Source organism: Penicillium macrosclerotiorum (genome assembly GCF_028827735.1).
Source record: "Penicillium macrosclerotiorum strain IBT 26536 chromosome Unknown utg000002l_segment0_segment0, whole genome shotgun sequence".
NCBI lineage: Eukaryota > Fungi > Ascomycota > Eurotiomycetes > Eurotiales > Aspergillaceae > Penicillium > Penicillium macrosclerotiorum.
This window is the reverse complement of record NW_026643082.1, coordinates 2,104,776-2,125,461: the sequence shown is the minus strand read 5'-3', so window position 1 is coordinate 2,125,461 and position 20,686 is coordinate 2,104,776. Positions and strand designations below refer to the sequence as shown.

Sequence of the window (20,686 nt, the reverse complement as noted above, 5' to 3'; positions counted from 1 at the left end):
ACTAAATCAAAGTTTGTTTCTTTCAGCGAGACCCCGAAACGGTGCACAACTTCAAATAGCCAAACTCAGCCATCATTAAAATATAGCAGTGATAAAAGGGGGTAGAGATTGAGATGCAAAATGGATATATAAAGGATTCAGATTACTCCCATTATCTCAAAGATCACGAAATAACCAGAAAATTCAAGGCAGAAAACCTGTCCGGATCCTCTACTCTGTCCAATCGTAGTCTGGGAGCCTATTGACCTCATTTCTTGCAAATGATCCCGCAAAGAATCTCTGGGAAAATTCCATAATCCCACTCCAGCAAATGAATGTGAATATCATATTTCGAAGCCATATTCCAGCGGTTGTCTGTGGCGCAAGAACGGTTGGCACAAGAGGTGGAATCCTTTGTAAATCATCGACGATAGGCTGCATGCGCTCCTGATAACCTTTCAGGCCAGCTTCGACGTCACACCTGTGCTTGTGAATCTCGCCAGCCAATAAGTAGGCACCAGCCATCGCGAGGCTGGTTCCAGTACCAGTTGGACCCGGAGCATAGCCTGAATCACCTACCAAAACAAAGCGCCCATTATAAAGAGAAGGCACTCGAATTTGCACCATTTCGTTCGCGTAAAAGTCTTGGGAATCCATGATGTCTTCTAGGACTTCGTCACATTTCCAGCCACCACCTTGAAAATGTTTTTTTATAAAACCTTTCAGCGCAGATTCACCCTGCTTCAGGGCCTCGCGAAACATATGGGTGGAATCCTGTTCGCTGCGTTTGTGAATGCCCATGAGAACAACGCGACTGATGCCCGATGGATCGGATCCAATGGCTATAAATCTACCACCAGGCGCACTGTAGGCTTCTCCAATATTGTATTGTTTGAGTAAGTCTTTCTGGATGGAAAAGAATGCTGCCCACGAGTTTAACGGTACGACGTGGTCCTGAGCACCGCATTCTAGACCCATTGCCCGAGTTCGTGAGGTTGCCCCATCGCACGCAACAACCAAGTCAAATTCAGAACATGGGTACCCATTGGCAAATTCCACAGCAATGGGTCCACGATCTGACATTTGTCTCATTGAAGCCACTTGCTCACCAAAAACGTACTTGATGTTTTTGTCGTCTCTGGTCAAATTGAAAAGTATCTGTGACAGGTCACCACGAAAGATCTCATATTCCGATACAAGCGATTGTTGATCTGGGTCTCCGGTTGGCTTGATGATCCCATAGGATCGACCATGGGTATCCACAAAGCTGATTCCATCCATAGGGACAGCCTTGGCTCTGACAGCTTTTTCCATCCCAGCCATTTTTCTCATGACTGTCACACCAACTGTACGTATATCAACGTTTTGTCCATTCGTGCGAAGTTCCAGGAAACGTTCGATTATGGTGATCTCAGCACCGGCTTTGGATAGCCAGTAAGCCGCCGTCGGGCCAGCAATGGATGCTCCCACAATAAGCACCCTTAGATGCGGCATTTTCGACAATAAATTTGAGAAAGAAAAACCGAGGTGAAGGAGGGTTGTACCTTCTAATGGCGTTCAAGAATGTGCCGCATTCTGACTTTATAGTTTCGTTGAATATTCAACCAGTTGGAGGCTCGGGCCCTCAAACCCGACACCTTCGGCCGTTTGTCACCCGAGCCTTTAGCCAATCATGACTCCGATACAGAACAGTGCACAGCAAGTCGATTCTTGTACATGCGAGGCGGTTTCAAAATGATGGATTTGTTTCCGAGATATCTCAAATTTGGTTATTTTGAATCAACTGGTCCCAGAATGCCCAATCCGAGCCTTCTAGATCGAAACTATCTCCTGCAACAAGAGTCATATCCTGGGATCCTGCGTCAAAGAGCTGGCTCGCGTCACTCTCTAACAGGGAGTCCATCGTCATCGCTGTCGTAGTTTGAGCATCGTTCCCTCTTTCATCACCACTTTGGTCTTGCTTTCCACCTTTTATGCCTTTTCTTTGTGGGCGTAGATGTACAATGAATGCAGGCTCAGGCAGCTCGTTGCTGAGTGCGTTAGCATCCCAAGCCCGCAGTGCCGCCTTGCCAAATGCCACATATAGCGCTCGCTCATTTTCGATAAGTTCTTTGTGATTCTTGAATACTCGCTCCAGCTTTGTCCATGTCATGACAGTTTCTTCATGCGAGAGGAGATCGCCCCTTTTCCATAGAGTCATGAGAAGCAAAGTCAACGAATCCCACATACCCCACACGAAGAACGGCCTCACGTACCACCGATACTTCCTGACAAGCTCCGAATGAGCATAGACCGATGAATCATTGTCTACAATCTTCAATGCTAGTTCAAAGGTCGTTTTCCTCTCGAAATCCGTAGCCGTCTGATTCTTGATCCTGGAAAGTCCCACTCGAAGACGCATGGTGGCTATTCCAGACCGGCACAGCACAACGGTAAGAAAGTGGAGTGGGTCAGCAACATCACAGTACCGAATGTATTTCTCCTCTAGCTTTCGCTCTGCTCGATCGATATATAGTTCTGCTTCTTGTGTATCGGCGTTCTGGACACTCCTCCCTCCAATTATCCCTCTCGACTTGGCTATCAGCTGCCCCGTAGACAAGCGGGATAGATAGAAAATCATTTCCGTGGCGCGACTGTGCTCTAATGGCAGTTCGGACATGTTGGGCCAAATCTGATTGTCATTTATGTTGAGAGGCATTTTTGTATTCCAAACCTCCGGGGCCACTTTTATGCCAGCTCCTGCCATTTGACTGGCAGTTCCATCGAGGGGAAGTAGTTGATAGAAGAGTCGTCGTCTCATTTGAATATCAAATGGCGCTAATCCTAATTCTTCGCCATCTCGATGAAGTCCCATACGTTGTGCAATGCGAACTGCAACACCTGTTAAGATCCAGAACGTGTTGGAGTCGTATGAATCTCGACAAGCGAGAAGAAATAACACAAGTGCTTGCAGTATCGATAGATCTGTTGTTCTTAGAAATGAGGCGTTGACAAGAGCCTGGCGCGTCGCGGCATTATATTGCTGCACTAAAAGCTCGCGTCTCTGGCCAAACTTTTCGAAGCAATCTGCTCCAGTCATGGAAACAACTGCAAAATGGTACACGGCAAATGCAAGACACTGCTCAGATTTTGTTGCAAATTCTTGTTTTCTTGAAGCCGTCTCGATGATCTTTTCTGTGGTTGGCATATGCACGATTTTGCAAATAGGCTCAACATTCTCAATGTATGCTTTCCAGAGAAGCATGGCAGTTGCGTAATCGGGATGATATTCGAAGCGACTTTGTTCAGAATCCAAAAATGCGCCGGTCAAAGGGTCCTGTGAGATTCTTCCTGTATTATCCAGCAGCTGTTCATTGCCATGTCCTTCACTGTCAGAAATGCACTGCATCACATCACCACCAAGATTACGCCAGATGTTGCTGCTTATGTAGTTTGACTTGCTTCGATCAGCCGGATTGGACTTGGATTCAGATATGCCATCATTGTTCCAATGGAGAAATATTGGATCATTCAAACCTAAGCCAGAATTATTGGAAGACGAAATGTGGTCCAGCAAGTCGTGTTCTCGCAGAATGCGTTCATACCGCGCTAGCTTTTCTAAAACATCGCTATCTGGCTTTCTCTTCCGACGAGTTGGTGGTATATGATAGGTACACTCAATCCTAGTCTTGCGGCAGCTGGAACACACTGGCAAGGCTTTGTCACATTTCACTTTGCGTCGTGCACAAGCCTGGCAGGTTTGGGGTGCTAAGGGTCCCTGAACGATGGAACGGTTCGCCCCATCATTAGGTGCTGGTGCAATGGCGATCAGACTCTGAGGTTCTTGAGACCCAGTTGTGGCCATTTATTATCTGCAGTGAATCAAAACACATACAGAGGTAGGAACCAAATTTTGGTCACGTCGCGTGGCAATCAACGACTCTAAGGGGAGTGTTCTGTGTAAGGTAAGCGCCATGGGCAGCGGGACTGAGCGCTGCAGTTGGCCAATCAAAACCACCAGTGCGCTGGATCAAGATTGAGACAACGATCGTAAAGTCACCAGAATACAGTATCTCAAATGAAGAGCCTATAACGAGGGTAGAAGGAATATTCGATATTTATCATCTCCAATATATTACTATCAGTGATCACTGTCCTCCGCGAATATGAGACAATTATTTTTGATTCCCGTTCTGGCTATATGCTCTCATAATGGGAATCAAGGTATTGTCAAATCACTGCTACAAACATCAAATGCTTCAAAAGACTAAATTACATTCCTGTCACTCAAAGAATCAAATTTCTCTGCTCAGCCAATGTAATATGAGGTGGGTATTCAGAAGAGATCTCCTTGGTCATAGGAGGGGATTCCGAGAGCCGAGTCATGACATCATCGGGACGAATAGATATTGAATGGTCCTTGAGGAACTCCTGAGACCCTGGATTTATTTCTGATACCTGATAAATTCAAATTTGATAAATATTTTCACTAATATTAAGTAAAAAATGTTATGACCGTGATTCTATAATCAGGTCGAGTTGCCACGGATCCTCGGAGTTACGGCTTTACGGAAAGAAACTTTGGCTTTGTAGACCCGTGTAGCTCCAGAGTTTATTCTCAGACAAGCATTAGATCATTGGCACATATAATAATGTAACTCCTCCCACGGATGATGCCTGGAAGATTTTAACTGCGCTTTTCATCAAGCATTCTCAATTGCTCGAACCATTCAAATATAGCGACAATGGAGACTTTTCGGGACACCGCTTTTGGAAAGCTGGTTCGTCTCTCCAGTCGGTATAGATGGATGCAATATCCGGAAGAGCAGGATGGCTCAATTTGGCCTGAATACCTCAAGCCAGAGACCGAGACGAAAGACGAAGAAGCGCCTACCCCCGTCACTGAAAATGAGAACCAGGAGAATTTAGAGGCATACGGTCTATATACCGTTATGTCTCAGGTAACTTCGACGCGCTCGCGGCGCATGTCCTGTGCATCTACCCTTCATGATAGACCTACGAGTAATTCCCAGGCTACACAGCCACTCGTCATCAGTTGGCGGGGGCCCGATGATCCAGAAGTTAGTTCGACTAGCAACATGGACTTAAAATACGCATGCTAATGGTGATATACAGAACCCCCAGAACTGGAGTACCAAGAAAAAGTTTCTTGTCAGTACTCAGATTTGGTTGCTCACTTTTGCCATTTACGTTGGTTCTGCAATATATACGCCTGGAATCCCGGGCGTTACAGATCAATTCGGCGTTAGCAGCGTTGCTGCCACCCTTGGCTTAACCCTGTTCGTGCTGGGCTATGGACTTGGTTAGTTGAACCCAGACGGTTCACGGAGCTAAGTTATTCTGACTTTATCTAGGTCCAATGATATGGTCTCCTCTTTCCGAGATTCCTATGATTGGTCGAAGCCCAACATACGTCTTGACGTTATTCGTATTTGTTTTCTTTCAATTCGGCGTGATCTACGCCAAAAATTTCGGTATGCTTCTGGCATTCCGTTTTATCACCGGATTTGTGGGATCTCCTGCATTAGCGACCGGTGCTGCCTCGATGGGTGATATATGGAGTCCTCGGATTCGCGACTATATGATCGCAGTCTGGGGTATGTTTGCTATCTCCGCCCCCGTGTTGGGTCCAATGCTTGGAGGGTTCGCAGCGTCCGCCAAAGGGTGGACGTGGACTATTTGGCAGCTTCTCTGGGTCTCGGCGTTTACTTTCGTTCTTTTGTTTTTGTTCTTACCCGAGACCTTTGCGCCAAATATTCTTGCTCGGCGAGCACGTCGGGTACGCCGCATCACGGGAAATTCGCAGTATATGTCTGAGTCTGAAATCGAGATCAAAGAAGTCAAGCCGATGGTATGTTTCAAAATGGTGCCAAAAATGGACTTATTGACTGATTACTTACTAGGATGTTCTTTTCGAATCTCTCGTCAGACCATTCCAGCTTTGCTTCCTGGAGCCAATTGTGCTTCTGCTTAATCTCTATATTGCTCTCATATACGGTATCCTTTACATTTGGTTCGAGGCATTTCCCATCGTTTTCGAAGAAACACATGGATTCAACTCCGGCGAGAGCGGTCTTGCTTTTCTGGGCATCCTTGTTTCAACCTGTTGTATCACGATCCCGGGTTACTTTTACTGGAAGTACCGCTGGCAGTCGCAGTATTTCGATGAAGATGGGAATGTTGCCCCCGAGATGCAAATGCCCCCTGCCTGTGTAGGTGCCTTCGCCCTCCCCATCTCGTTATTCTGGTTTGGCTGGACCGGGAACTTCGAAAGTGTTCACTGGATCGTACCGATAATTGCCTCGATGCTTTTTGCTGTGGGTGGCTGTCTGATCTTCAATTGTATTTTCTGTTACCTAGCCCATGCTTATCCGCGATATGCGGCTTCGGTATTGGCTGGGAACGACTTCCTGAGATCCTCGTTTGGTGCAGGCTTTCCTCTCTTTGCTTCAGCTATGTTTCACAATCTTGGGGTTGGATGGGCATGCACTCTTCTTGGCTGCTTAACCATTCTTTTTGTTCCATTTCCTTTCATTCTTGTGTGGCGAGGTCGGAGGATTCGGTTGGCGAGTAAATATGCGAGACATGATATCTAGTACTGGCTGACACGGGTCATAATATGCAGTAGGAGAGTGGAAGTGTCTACAATTAGAGAATCGATGACTTCATGAGAATAATTCTGGTGCTCAAATTCTTCCTCCTTCCTCCTTTCTACACAAGCAAACGATGCGAAATTCCCCCACTCCTATTTAAATCGATACCAGAAGAATATTCAATTTGCCAGTAGGTTCTCACTCTATACTCACATTGTGTTTTTCCTAGGCCTTCGACGATGGCTAAATTGATAGACTTTCTGTTTGTTGCACAGGTGATATCTTTCCAGGTTTCCTACGTATAATTGTTGGTGCCAACTAGGTCATACACTATATTTAATATCGATAAGAGCTTTCTATGTGATGTTCATAACGTTATAAGAATATCCATGATACTGCAATGAGGCATGCCTCGGCACGCGCCAACCTCGTTAACCTAGATGCGCCTTGCGTGATGCAACAAATAATGAGAAAAAGAGACAAGAGAGGAATCCACCAAGCTCGAAAGGGTAAAGATGCGAAAAGACGGCGTGCAAGGATAACAGAAATGGCTACAGGTGACCAGATCTCAGTAGTCCATCGTAAACCCCCCGGGCCCGCCACCGCCATTGCTAGGCCCATCATATGACCCACTTGTCTGGTCATCGAGAGACTTGTAATATGGGTTTGATCCAGTCTCGCGACCCCCACGACCACGGCCACGACCTCCACGGGCGGAACCACCCCGTCCACGAGCATTGCCGCGACCACGACCACGTTGAGTGTTTCGACGAGGGCCGTCTTCATTTTGATGTCGGATGTCATTACCTGGGCGCTGATAAGGATGATAGCCATGAGCTTGGACGGAACCTTGTGCCTCATAGCCGCTGCCTTGTCCTGATTGGGGATACAAAATGTCTTCATCTTTTTCTTGCTGGTGGCGTCTCTTATGGCTCTTGTTCATGAATTGGCTCTCCCATTCACCCTCATTGGGATTGTCCTCTTCTACTCTCAGGACAACCTTCTCTCCCACCACGGTCTGAAATGAAAGGGCCATTTCGGACGAAACAGGCTGCCAATTTTGAATTTTGCCTGCATCTGCAGGACGTGAACCTTTACGACAAGCCAGAACGATCAGTGGCAAGGGATTCTCAGTGTGGAATTTCGCCGACGGTGGAACCGGAGCAACTCGAGCAGCCCAGATTCTGTTTTCGAAAACACCAGTTCCAGTAATCTGCCAGTTTAGTTTCTTGCCCATGCCGCCGACTTTGTCTAAAATAGGGCGAGAAGCCGGGCGAGGCGTAATAAGGATGCTATTAGCCATGTATTTCAGGTCATTCGATTCAGTAAGACCATGGGGAAGAATCTGACTCAGAAGATCTTGGACTATGCGATGAGAGTCTTTTTGTGAAATCAAATATCCTGTGTAGAATACGGTCCTCTTGATACGCAGTCTTGCGTAAGGAGACTTGGTCTTGTTCAATGATGGATTGCGGTTGGCCAGATTATGCGAGTTGATCATGCGCTGCACCTCGGCAGTCTCGGTTACAGGATCAAGATAGGTGCATCCTTCTGTTACTTGGATCACTTCAGCATTGAGCGGCTTCCGAGAGACAGGGGCCTGGCCGTCCTGGAGGCTCCGGTTCATGACTTCGAAGAAATCTCGGAATGCTTTTACGCTATATGAAAAGTTAGCATCATGGACCGAAAAAAATAGAGTTGGTTAGCGCGAACTGTTTTACGCGGTCCTCATAGACTCGGATCTCCTCAGCCTCATCATAAGTATAAACAAGTTCTTCGAGGAATTGTTGCTTGAAAGTCATTGTTGATGAAAACCGCTGACCTGCAGGGCCTACTTCTGGCTTCAGTCCAATAAGGTCAAATTCCAGGCCTTTACTGGCCGCCATGCGCTTGATGAGATCTGCGAAGTTGGCTTCTCCTCTGCCGGTCAGAAGAACAGTGAGCGCATCCTTTTGTTCCATGCTGAGTTTTACAAGGCGAAACTTGAATTCTGGTCAGCTTTCAACAAGTCTCTGTCAAGTGATCCGAGACCTGTGCGTACAATCTGTTCGTTCCACCATCCATCCCATCCGCGAGGCTCTTCGATTTCCATGCCTTTGCCAGTAGCTGAAAGAATATTGGGATCATGCCACCAACCACCATTTGCGAACGTCTCCCACGCCTGTAGAAATCCAATCGTTGAACCATTCCATAATTGCGGGTTCGGTAATGGGCTCAAGAACACTGTTATAGGCAAATGTGTTGGTGGAACTCTGGGTAAGAGGGCAAAATGTCAAGTCTCACATGTGTTGTCAAAGTCGTATACATGGATTGTACGGATCTGAGAAATAGCTGAAATAGAATGTAGTGATTAGCCAACTATCGCTGGGATCTCGCGACACGAGTCAACGAGTGGAACATGTATCCCCCAACCTGGTAGGTCTTTATTCGCGATTGACCATCGTTTGAGCGACGTGAGGGTGTGCAGTGGCGATCTGTTATTTGCGATCATTGTTCCAGGCGACATCTTGAACGCCGTAGGACTTCGTCGAGCGAGTTTCTCTGAGATGACTGCTTTGGCCGAGCGCATCGATGTGGTCGAGCGGTTGTTTTTCTCAAGTCAACTGCGGAGCGAGATAGGGGGCCAAATGCCTGTTCAAGTTAGTTCATCCCGAAAAAGCGCTCAAATTTTGCAGCTCAGGATATCAGCAATCGGAATCAGATCCTATGCTGTGCCAGGTGCGACTGTGATCCTGGATAACTTGAGAGCTTTGCGGTTTTTTGCCGCGGGCGGTCCCGCTTGCGCCAACGTGACTTGACAATAAGCAGAAGCCCGCCGGAGTTACTTCCGTCGTTCCACTTCCGTCATTCATAGCGAGTGCCAGATGGCAGACAAAATTGCTGATCTTGAACAGCAAGTTCTGCAGAGGACCCTCAAGGAAGTAGCAGATGAAGACGTGGCCGGAACAGACCCCTGCGTCATTTGTCTAGATACCGTCACTGAGCCAAGCATCGCAGTGCCATGCAAGCACACTAACTTCGATTATTTATGTCTTTTGAGCTGGGTGGAGCAACAAGCTACCTGCCCTTTATGTCAGTATGCACCTGAATGTTGTGTGAATTGAACTGTTCCAGCTAACGGCAAACAAGGCAAGACTCAACTTACTGCTGTTCAATATGATCTACAGAGCCCGCAAGGACCGAAAACATACCACATCCCTCCACCTGTGCAAACTGAGAAAGCTTCTCCAGGCTCTGGACAAGGTCATAGTATCTACAACAATCAGTTTATAGGACTTACAGGCACACATCGTCGACGTCGACGAGCTCATTCACCGCAGCGCCCGCCACCTTCCAACAACCCCCTCGCTGTGCGGCGCAATGTTTACCGAAACCAACTATACTCCCTGCGTGTTGGATCAAATCGTCTTTCTCGATATAGCGAAGTTGCACCAGAGAATTTTAATCTAGATGAAGAACTTGTCTCGCGTGCTCGGAAATGGATCCGCCGAGAGCTTCAGGTCTTCAGCTTCCTGAATCCCGAGACCGAGGCAGAGGCGGAGCGCGAGCATGACAGGGTTTCCCGTCCTGGCCATCGCAGATTGGAAGAGCGCAGGGCGAACAATGCGGAGTTTCTGCTAGAATATGTCATTGCAATCCTGCGTACAGTGGATATCAAGGGCAGCGCCGGGCAAGCGGAGGAGCTCTTGCGGGATTTTGTCGGTCGTGAAAACGCACGGTTATTTCTCCATGAGCTTCTCGCATGGTTGAGAAGCCCCTACATGTCTTTGGAAGACTGGGATCGCAATGTTCAATATCCAAGCCCGACGCAACGATATCCCGTCGGAAATGGCGAGGACAATGCTCGAGGTGATCGTCGCTCATCTGCAAGTCCTACCCGGCGCCGGCGCCGGCGCAGGAGTGCATCTCCGGTTCGGGGTCATAGCAGAAGTCTTTTTGACCGAGTGTCTAGGCCTGGTGAGCCTAGGCCCCTTTCGCAGCATCGAAGGCGGTTTCAACCCCGGCGGTCAAATCCACGACCTTGGACCGACAGAAGCCTTCATATGTTAGATCGATACATCCCTGACTGAGAAACTGCTTGAAGGTTTACAAATTATTCTGTACATTAGAAATAAACGAGTTGATGATATTATGCCCACGCAAAAAGTTGATCCATGGTTTTGCTTTTACGAGCGGAGATGACTTCAATAAGGAAACGGCTTTATGAAAATTGGAATGAATGGAATGGATTAACTAAAAATCTATATATGCAAATGATGGATGCAGTCGTTTCTTCGTAAACATTTCTTTCAGAAGACAATCTTCTATCTTCGACGGAAGCGACCACGGCCACGAGAGCCTCTGTTGTTGATCTTCAGGCTGCGATAGTTGGCATGAGCTTGGGCACTGATTTTCCGCCCAGGTTTCTTCTGTTCTTCTGGGGCAGACTGAGGAGCTTTGACTGAAACTTCCTTGGGCTTCAGCCGGACTATCGACACAGCTTCCTTGATTCGTTCTGAGAAGCTCTTGGCCCGTGGTAAAGGCTTGGATTTCTCACCATACTCTGGATCGCCATCTGAGTCAATATCAGTCTCACCATCTGATCCTAGCTCTGGGTCCGCGATGCTGTGCAAAGGAGCACTACCATAAGTAGCGCCATTCTCCTTGGTCTCCGATTCGTCTATTATCTCTGAGCCAGTGGGAAGCTGTGTTTCTGGAACAGTCGCCGGCTTATCATCACTTTCTGAATCACTTTCATCGGGGACGGCATTGAGATCCGGCTGAGGCTTCGGCCGAGATATGACTGGCCGCATATTCATCCTGCGTGTAGTTCGCTTCTGGCCCTTCTTTTTATAGGGTTGAGAATCCTGGGCTGCTGACTGGGTCTCGGGGGCTTGGAACATAGCTGCTTCTTGTTCGGCCTCAATCTCCTGAAGAATATCCCACTCGTCATCCTCACGTTCCTCTTCCATGAAACGAAGTCCTTGCACCAAATGGGAGAGACCTCTCCCAGCGAATTGAATAGGCTTTCGAGAAGCAATGGGGCTAAGCCCGGAGCTCTCGTTGGTTGCACTTGGTGCAGGATATCGTCCCGAGTTTGAGCGGCGCAGGAAGGAAGGTGTCTCTGATGGATTGGGCTCTGGTGATCCTGCAGGGTATGCTATTTGAGATGCGTTCTGGGTTGTTGCCTTTTGATCATCCGCTTCTACCATGGCCGCGTACCGCATGGTTGTGGGGGTCGCGAACAGGTTAGCTAGGTAGAACTGCTTGGTGGAAGATGCTGGTGTTCGCGAGAGTCTCGCATTCTCCTCTTCCTCTTCCTCTGGGGCCTCCACGATGGGATCGAATCTCTTGGGTTTAGATGGGGTTTGGAATTCTGGTGCCGGCACATTTTTCTGCTTCCTTGCTGAAGGGGTCGTGCGACTGCCACCCGACTCGGACAAGATATCAAAGAGCCCGAGAGCCTTCCCATCGCGCTGAGGCGTGGGTCCGATCGCAGTCTTCAGAGGTGACTGAAGAGGTACATCTTGCCGATGGGTGCTGGGACTGAACAACTTTCGAAACGTAGAAGGCGAGCCATATGGGTCGATATCTGAGGGATGGGGATCTCGAGTACGGCGGTTGGATGGTGTCGCAAAGGGACCCCTGGACGCTTTTCGTGGAGTCACGTCGGGTTGGGGCTGCTCTGAAACAGTAGAAGAGTCATATTTTCGTTTCTTGGAGTGAGTATCGTCGGGCGCTGGACCTCGATTTTCGCGTCGCTTGAGGGAGGATTCAAGAGCTTTTAGCCGACCATACTCTTTGTACTTGGCAGCTGAAGGGACGGAAAAAAGCGACAGTCAGTGACAAGTTATTCCCAAGAGGGCATGTCCATGTATTTGATTTATCGGCAGGGTCTTTGCCGAGAGTCGGCCTACCTATCTCAGGGTTTTGTTTGATGTCTTCGCGACCGGCTTTTTGGCCGCTGTGGGTCGACGCAAACTCTTTCTCCCAGGTTTTCAATTCCGCGCGAATTGTTGCAGCCTGAGAGGCAGCTCCAGCACTTGAATTGAGGACGTTGTCTGTCATTGTTGCATATCGCAAAGCAGCGCGGCGCACGGAAGGGGAGGAAGAAGCGACGCGAACGCGAACCCGATGAATGCGGTGACGTCGCGCGTTTGGACCTGCACTTCGGCCCCGCAACGCCTTCAGGCCGCTTGGCCCGCCGGAGCTCGACTCTAGGATCTGGCTTGATTCAGGCTAAACTCCTGTTGACTCTTTGCTGTGAATGGACCAAAATCTATATGCCTAGAAAGGCCGCAGAGGCTCGGGTCCCTTGGGTCAGACTTGCTAAGTGGCTTACGCAAACACCAATTAGCAACCGAGTCGAAATGAATCTCCAAAAGTCGGTGTCATGCCATTCGATAGACAAGAAAACCGGGGTGCCTGATTTTACTCCGTGGATGACCTTATATAGGTAGCGGCCTCCTCGTCTAAAAGATCAGGTTCATGATAGTCCCCACTGAAAAGATATAGTTTTGCTAGCCCTGGCTACAACTCAACTGATCCGCGATCATGCCCATTGAGCCGTCTCCCTTCGATGCAGAATTCGATGCCTTGGTTGAAGAGACCCTGGAAGAATGGAAGACACCAGGCTTGTCCATTGCCGTTGTGCACGGGTCCAATACATATTCCAAGGTAAACTATTGCAGCACCTCAACATGCGATCAAAGCACATACTAAGTCTACCAGGCCTATGGCATAGCGGAATTTCCCGACAGAAAAATGACCACCGATACGCTGTTCCCAACTGCCAGCACTACCAAGGCATTCCTCGCCGCCGCGACATCAATGATGATTCAGGAGAGCAAAAGCACCCAGTCACCACTTGAGTGGGATACGCCAATCTCATCCATGATCCCCGATGACTTCGTGCTCGCAGACGAATATGTGACTGCACATACTACGCTCGAGGATGCCCTCTCACATCGGTCTGGACTACCGGGTCACCAGTGGATATTTCACTTCGGCTCCAAGGACGCTTCGGTACGCGAGTTTGTGCGCAGTTGTAGATATAAGCCCCTTTCGGCTCCGCCACGCACTAAGTTCCAGTACAGTAACGCAAACTATATCGCCGTCACGCATGCCCTGGAACAACATACTGGTGAGACACTGGAGGCATTCATGAAAAAACGCATTTGGGAACCTCTCGGGATGAACGCCACCTATCTTGCCCCCTCGGATGCCGAGAACGACCCGTCTGTCATCCAGAAATTGGTCAAGGCATATACCTGGATCCCCGAGCAAGAAGCTGGACGATGGTTTTCAGAGCCCAAGCCATACTGGAAGCCTAATACGGGCGGCGGAGCGATTGTGTCGAATGTTCTGGACTACGCGCGCTGGATTCGAGAGCTGCTTGAGCAGACTGGGCCTCTGAAGGGCCACGATTCTTTAGTAAAGCCCCGCATCTTGCACTATGAGGATGGCGATATCAACATACCGGCACCGTACCATGCTTATGCTCTCGGCTGGTTTGTGGATAACTACCGCGGCCAACACCTGTACACACATGCTGGGGGCTGGGTAGGATATGGCCACCTTGTGGGATTCATACCGGATAAGAAGTTTGGCTTCGTGATCATGTCTAATGCTCACCTGGGGCGTTTTGTCGATTTTAAACTGGCCATTCACCTGTTGGATAAATTGCTCGGGCCCTCGGACGACCCGCTTCATAAGGAGCGCATGGCTGCATGTTTCTCTAAGCAAGCGGAGGCCAGAGACAAGCAGCTCAAGTATCAGCGTGAAGACATAGATGTCCTCAAGCGACAATTGTTCCCGACATTGGCCGATCCCCCGATCCCCCATATACTGCCTCTGGAGAAATATGTTGGAGCTTACAGACACCCAGCTGATGCATGGTTTAACATCACTTTGGACCATGCTCGTCTTACGATCGATGCAGCGCATGGTGCGATACCTGGCCGCTTTGTTCTGACGCATGCAAGCGGCGAGTTCTTTATAGCGAGGATCACGAACCCAAACATTGCTTCTCTTGCTCCCGTGGCTATCGAGTTTGAAATCGACGTCTCTGGGGCGGTTAGAAGAGTGGGATTGGACATTGAACCGTGTCTAAAGGGAGAAAAGATTTGGTTTGACCGGACTGAGTCGTGAGAGGGAGGGAGGGAGGGAGAGGAACCATTTCCGTTCTTATTCAAAACATCTAGCCTCGTCAATACTTGGTATCACTAAGTCATTAAATAATCGTTCGCTCAAGGATTCTTTTACTAGGCCCATCGAAAATCATGCGATATTGGTCAGTAGAAGTGCACAGTCCCACGCAATTACCAACTCGTCAACCCCCGTACGCGATCAAACCCACCCCGCAGTTGCGATTCCGGGTGGACCACTTTGCCTTGCAGGATCGTGTACTTCACAATACCCTCGCAGTGCTCGGGCCGCACACGGGCGAGCCAAATCATTTGCTGGTCGTGTTTCCGATAGATGAGGACGTTGGCCGAGAATTTGTGCCCGCCGACGTGGGAGACGAAGAAGATCCCTGCGCCTCCCGGCCGCGAATCGTCCGAATCACGATTGAGCCCCAGTGCGCGGAGATGTCGCTCGAGTTCACGTTTGATGAGAGGGGCTGTGATGCCACAGCGGGCGTCGCGCCGCTGGTGCGAGCAAAGCAAGATCACATAATCCAAATCGCACGGCCGTGTGCTCATGGAGGTCCCGTTTGAAGCCGTGCCGTTGCCGTTTTTTTCGTCCATAGGCGTGTCAATATATTGCTTGACTAGCGTCGGGACATCAGCCTGAGAGACGGAGTCCACAAAGGTAAACGAGGGCAGAATAAGCACTGTCGTTGGCTTTGTGTAATCCTCCGTGCTTTCGTGGTTTGGGGGCTGGATATTAGACGCCGAGACCATCATACGCTGGGGGAACCGGTCAGCACAACTCCGCTATGTACGGCAATAGTAATTTAAGATGCGCAGATAACATACTCCCTGCTTTGATTCTGCGTCCTCGAATGCCTCCATTAGACTTCCCTTTTCTTGCCCGACCTTTTCCTTCCAGTCAGAGCGCCCTGTCGCGACCAGGACATGGGAATGGAACTCCTTGATATGGCCGTACAGAGGGCGAATATTTTCCACTTTTACTCTTGATGGGAACTTCGTGGTGCAGTCTGCGCAGTCTTTCAAGCAGTCGGGCCCGTCCCTCGCCGGGTCGACTGTGGGAAAAACATAGTTGGACTCCGCCGATCGGCCCAGGGACAGAAGCGACCGTAACATGGCGGCGAATGCAATCTGAAGAACCGAGAAGCGCAAAAACCACGGGCGACCGGATATGAGCCGTTGTTGGAGGAAAAACTTGTCGTTTGAGTTGAGATGGCGGCTGCCTTGGGGTTGATATAGTTCTTCGAGGTCCATTTTCCTCGTTATCTCCGAGCTCGATTCCCCGGACCGTTAATGCCGACCTCGGGGTTTTCTTTGCTTCTTTCGGGGCTCTCTGCAGGGCCTTTCTGGCAGCCCGACCCGTTGGATAGCTGAGGTCAATTGGGCTCCCTCCAATCACGCGCAGTCGATTTCCATGGTGCAGATCCCTGGTGTCAACTATGGCTCTTGACCAACCGACGTTGACATTGTCTACGTATAACAGTATGGGGAATGAAGCAAGGATCTCACAACCAGTTAAACCGAGAAGTCTTTTGATCCCTTAGTTGCATAGGGAAAGAAGAACTACGGTCCTGGGTATAAATTTGGCGAGTTCATTCAATTATCAATGACTGCCACACAACTCGGGCAAAGGAATAGAAAACGAACGTATATCACTTATGTAGGCAAAACTGGAAATTCATTTTCCAGCGCTATATTTACCGGCTTATGAGGTGGCTAGTCATGGTTAGAAGATAAATGTATTTTTTTTTAAACGGAGGCTCTTATTTGGAGCGCTCCGCCATAAAACCATGGGGGAATGGAGTCAGTGGTATGGGGGTAGCATGTTCACACCAGGCCCGACCGCAGGTTTTGCGGGGAACCCCAAATTCGGGATCGTCGAAATTTTTTTTAAGGACTCACGAACGATCGGAGAATATTCTCTGCTTATTTGCATTTGTCCGACTGTTACATTCGTTTGTCAGCCCTCAATATACCGCGGTCAACTGTGGAACGAATGACCCCGCACTGGCCAGTTAGCAAGGTAAAGAGTCGAACTGATTTTGCCTGTCCGGAACCTAATGAGGCCGATGTTGAAACCTACGGTGGACGTTTGTTATCCATTTTGCGATGGGAGGGCCAATTGTCGACGATTTTCGGGAGGTCCTGGGTACAATTGCTCGATTGGCCCCGCGCTTAGATTTAAGCATAAGATAATGGAAACCAAGGGAGACGAGAAGTCTATTTGGCGTCGGCAGTGTTCGTGAACAAGTTGCTGACTACCTCGTCACCGGAACCTCGTAAATTTTCGAGATTCCCCGTCGTCTTCCTTGCCTGCTTCCCTTTTCTTCTGTTCGTCTTTAAACGGCTGCTCAGTGGGAGAGAGAGACGAGAGCGCGGAGGCTGGTTTGCAACGGTCATCAGAGTACAGACAGAATCCCTCGCAAAGGTTCTGGGCCCCTTATCAAACTATCAATCGATATGCAACCCTAACTATCGAATTAGATCTACCAATACGTAAATTGCTTTTGTGATTTCACCGTGCAGGGTTCTTGGCACAACGTATTCTTTTCTGTTAGACGCCAACCCGAATTTTGGCCAAGGCGTTGGCGCAAACGGGGTGTGGATCTGGAAACTTCAGAATTAAACATGTACGAGAGCCACTGTTGAATTCGAAGGTCAGAGTGTAAACAAGGGTTCAGAAAGCGAAAGGGTCAACTGCCCCTTTCGGAAATGCCGACACTAGGTGAAACATGCGGCTTGGCGGGTGCAGACCTCGGATGCTGGGCTACGGGCATTGCCATCCGAAGGACTGAGCAAAGGGATGGATATTTACCCAAAAGAGTCGATACCAAGCTTTTATGACATGCCTTATCAAGGGGAACAGATGCCACTATGCCACAAATAGGGTGCCTCTGTGCTCAGGGCAAGCGATCACCAGAGTGTAGGCGTCGGACGCGTTTACCGGATCGGGTTAGGGCAGGCCACCACGTAAGCCTGAAGGGAAGCCAAATAGCAACCTGAGGCACCCCGGGGCTAAGGAGATGCCCATCTATACTCGCCTCCCCATCGCCCCTGTCATCCTCCCCTCCCGCTATGGATATGAACATGGCCGATACTCAGAATTTTGCCGCGCCCACCGAACGGCCTCGCAAGCGGCGGCGCCGGACAATGGCCTGCACTCAATGTCGCAGCCGGAAGTTGCGCTGCGATCGTGAGTATCCCGCCTGTGGCCGTTGTGTGAAGAGTCGGACGCCAACGAAGTGCACCTACGAGGATGGCTTCTTGTGGCAGCAGCCTACCACCGTAACTGCCGCTGCATTTGCGCCCGGTCGAGGTTCCACCATGCCTCCCGGAACAGATAAACCGTCTACGATCCAACCTTCCCCGGACTCGGGGTTAGGGGTCGTCTCAACTCGGTCGGAAGCTCTCGTTTCGACTATCGCGCCCGACCCGGGTCCAATTCCTACCGGAGGTGGCCCGCACCCCAGAGGTCGCCGCCAAGGCAGAGAACGAGGTTTCTTAGAGACCGTCCTAGGTGCCCCCAAGGCGGCTATTAACCAAGAGTCGTATGTGAACACGGGTCTCCTACAGTGGCCGAAGCGTTCCGCGCCGGAGCTCGAGTTGACCTCATCCGGGCCGCTAGACCACGACGGGGCCGAGGACGGGGAGACAGACGATCTGCTATCGCCATCGCACCAGTTGGATCTCTCCCCGCGCATGATGATGAGAGGTCGGGAGACCAAGACTCGCTTCAGCGGATCCGGCATTTATGCCAATTTAGTTGCACAGGTATGTGATAGGCGATTTTGCCAAGACATCCCCCTCCCGCCTCCTCCTTATGCACCTCGATCAATATCAGACACATCAAGGTCTAACCATGGGTACCAGTTTCCTGATATCCGAGCATTCGCTGAGGAAATCAGGACGGCAAATCCTATTTTGTCGCGGCTCCGACCAGACTTGGAACGAGTCAAACGAGGCTTATGGAAACGCAAGCCACTTAATGAGCCGTTCCCCGAACCGACCATCATTTCATTGATATCGCTACTGCCCACCCGGGCCGTCGCCGATGAGCTCATCGGACTGTTTTTGACATACATTGAATCCACCCACCGTATATTCCATGTTCCCTCCTTCTTGAGGGAAGTGGACGAAACTTGGGCGATATTGGATGCCCCTAGTAATGTCGCTCCTTCATTCATTGTCCAGCTTCTATTAGTGCTCGCATGCGCATGGAACCTAGCCAACATTGCCAGTCTACAATCCAAAAGCGCAACACCGTTGAAATGTTACACGGCTATCGAATGGGTCCTGCATGCTGAAAAATGGATTGACAATGCACATATCAAGCGGTTTGAGATCAGTGCATTGCGCCTCCATATTTTGTTGATTACGGCTTTGAACAGCCATGGCATGAAACGCAGTAAAGCTTGGCTTTCGACAGGTCTCTTAATCAAGCAGGCGATGTTGTCAGGATACCACCGCGATCCTAGTAAGTATGCGCGGATATCTGAGTTTAATAAGGAGATACGGCGTCGCATATGGATGACTATCGTGGAATTGGACCTGCAGGTGGCCATTGACCGAGGGATGCCTCCATCTATCCAGACTATGGATTACGATACCCTGCCCCCCTTGAACATCAACGATGATGACATCGACGAAGATAGTACTGAGCCTCCTGAGGATCACCCACTCACAGAAGTCACCGATTGTTCATTCCAAGCTGCCCTTGGCCGCTCACTGGCTGTGCGACTCAAAGCATGCCATATAATACACTCACCTCGGATCAGTTGCCGGTACGAGGAGATTCAACACCTGGATTGGGAGGTGCAACACCATCTCCCTCGAATCCCCGCATGGGCTGCCAAAGAACCTCATGATATCGTCGTTCAGCACAAAATTACGCTTTGGAGAGCCATGATTGAAACCAAGCTGGCTCAATGTCTGCTTTCTATCCATACCCCGTTTGCGATCGAGGCCCGGCGCGAGATCCTTTTTGCACCCTCGGCTCGGTCTGGTTTAGACGCAGCAGTCATGATTCTCTTAACCCAAAAACGACTTCATGAAACATCACAGCCTTTGTCTTTATGTATGCTTGGTGAATGGACTCTGCAGGCGTATCTCTCCGTGTGCCAAGCACTCCATGTCCCAGATTCTCAAAACCGTACGTCCGGACTCTCGCACAAACCCCCTCCCTCCCTTCGAGGACCAGAGAAGTTGACCAATTTCTTTTTCAGAAACACCCTTTCAATCGTCATCTTATCTATCCCTCCTCCACACCCTCCCCGGTCTCCACGATTCCCTTCTGTCCCTTGTAGAGACGGGTCTCATCTCTCTAGAAGGCCGGTTCCTACTCGTGGTCAAGGGCGCCAAAGACTATTTTTTCCTCTCGACCATAGTGGCCCTGGTCAAAGCCAAGATCTGGCCCTCTCAGGCGGTTGTGTACAAGCAACAGGTCGTGGAGCGGATCTTGTCGTTCGCACAGACCATGTTCTCCCGACACGCGGTCTGCGAGCATCTGGGAACGCCCGGCATGGGCAGCTTCAAAAACAACCAGGTATGCTACTCATTGCCTGCATATTCATGCTCTTATTTTTTGGAGGTGTTTCTGATTGCAAGCTTGCTTACACACACCCTTTTTCCCTTTAGGTCTCGGCTTTCATCGCAGCCCCAGGTATGGCACCCGTGCTACCCTCGGACTTTGAGGGCATTCTTCCACCGCCTAATCTAGAGATCACTGTACGTATGCTGAACTGAATTGGCTCCCCCTGTTTCTTGACACACCGGTTCCTGCCTTGTTTGTGTTTCTGGGATTGCTGACTGACTCTCTTCTCTGCCATGTGATAGCCGCCCGGGGAATTTGATCCTTTCTTGGATGTCTTCGATTGGGAAGACCTCACAGGGATCGCCTTGGGGAACTGATTAGACTTAGATAGACCTTGTAATAATAGGCAATTGATGTATATCAGGATAATCTCGGGTGGGGAGCCTGCCTTG

General features: G+C 49.7%; 9 protein-coding genes across 9 annotated transcripts; 4 read left to right on the top strand and 5 right to left on the bottom strand.

Moving 5' to 3' along the window:
* Positions 1-210: 210 nt before the first annotated feature.
* Positions 211-1,473, bottom strand: N7462_001896 (uncharacterized protein; the record flags this gene model as incomplete). Its single annotated transcript, XM_057073622.1, has 1 exon — positions 211-1,473. The coding sequence occupies one exon, from the start codon at positions 1,471-1,473 to the stop codon at positions 211-213; it is 1,263 nt and encodes a 420-aa protein (XP_056937263.1).
* Positions 1,474-1,738: 265 nt separating this feature from the next.
* N7462_001895 (putative C6 transcription factor) lies at positions 1,739-3,823 on the bottom strand (the record flags this gene model as incomplete). Its single annotated transcript, XM_057073621.1, has 1 exon — positions 1,739-3,823. The coding sequence occupies one exon, from the start codon at positions 3,821-3,823 to the stop codon at positions 1,739-1,741; it is 2,085 nt and encodes a 694-aa protein (XP_056937262.1).
* An 880-nt stretch (positions 3,824-4,703) lies between these two features.
* Positions 4,704-6,575, top strand: N7462_001894 (MFS transporter; the record flags this gene model as incomplete). Its single annotated transcript, XM_057073620.1, has 4 exons — positions 4,704-5,039; positions 5,095-5,262; positions 5,363-5,830; positions 5,883-6,575. The coding sequence occupies 4 exons, from the start codon at positions 4,704-4,706 to the stop codon at positions 6,573-6,575; spliced, it is 1,665 nt and encodes a 554-aa protein (XP_056937261.1).
* A 565-nt stretch (positions 6,576-7,140) lies between these two features.
* On the bottom strand, positions 7,141-9,141 carry N7462_001893 (rRNA 2'-O-methyltransferase fibrillarin-like protein; the record flags this gene model as incomplete). Its single annotated transcript, XM_057073619.1, has 5 exons — positions 7,141-8,230; positions 8,286-8,554; positions 8,614-8,795; positions 8,856-8,903; positions 8,985-9,141. 5 exons carry the CDS (start codon positions 9,139-9,141, stop codon positions 7,141-7,143), a joined length of 1,746 nt encoding a protein of 581 aa, XP_056937260.1.
* Positions 9,142-9,436: 295 nt separating this feature from the next.
* Positions 9,437-10,642, top strand: N7462_001892 (RING finger domain protein; the record flags this gene model as incomplete). Its single annotated transcript, XM_057073618.1, has 2 exons — positions 9,437-9,644; positions 9,702-10,642. 2 exons carry the CDS (start codon positions 9,437-9,439, stop codon positions 10,640-10,642), a joined length of 1,149 nt encoding a protein of 382 aa, XP_056937259.1.
* A 234-nt stretch (positions 10,643-10,876) lies between these two features.
* sld2 lies at positions 10,877-12,620 on the bottom strand (the record flags this gene model as incomplete). The annotated part of the gene is made up of 2 exons (XM_057073617.1): positions 10,877-12,366; positions 12,470-12,620. 2 exons carry the CDS (start codon positions 12,618-12,620, stop codon positions 10,877-10,879), a joined length of 1,641 nt encoding a protein of 546 aa, XP_056937258.1.
* A 486-nt stretch (positions 12,621-13,106) lies between these two features.
* N7462_001890 (uncharacterized protein) lies at positions 13,107-14,702 on the top strand (the record flags this gene model as incomplete). Its single annotated transcript, XM_057073616.1, has 2 exons — positions 13,107-13,229; positions 13,284-14,702. The coding sequence occupies 2 exons, from the start codon at positions 13,107-13,109 to the stop codon at positions 14,700-14,702; spliced, it is 1,542 nt and encodes a 513-aa protein (XP_056937257.1).
* Positions 14,703-14,872: 170 nt separating this feature from the next.
* On the bottom strand, positions 14,873-15,958 carry N7462_001889 (sucrase/ferredoxin-like domain-containing protein; the record flags this gene model as incomplete). The annotated part of the gene is made up of 2 exons (XM_057073615.1): positions 14,873-15,463; positions 15,533-15,958. The coding sequence occupies 2 exons, from the start codon at positions 15,956-15,958 to the stop codon at positions 14,873-14,875; spliced, it is 1,017 nt and encodes a 338-aa protein (XP_056937256.1).
* A 1,821-nt stretch (positions 15,959-17,779) lies between these two features.
* N7462_001888 (putative C6 transcription factor) lies at positions 17,780-20,611 on the top strand (the record flags this gene model as incomplete). Its single annotated transcript, XM_057073614.1, has 5 exons — positions 17,780-18,475; positions 18,575-19,853; positions 19,927-20,246; positions 20,339-20,428; positions 20,537-20,611. The coding sequence occupies 5 exons, from the start codon at positions 17,780-17,782 to the stop codon at positions 20,609-20,611; spliced, it is 2,460 nt and encodes an 819-aa protein (XP_056937255.1).
* Between the last annotated feature and the right edge of the window lie 75 nt (positions 20,612-20,686).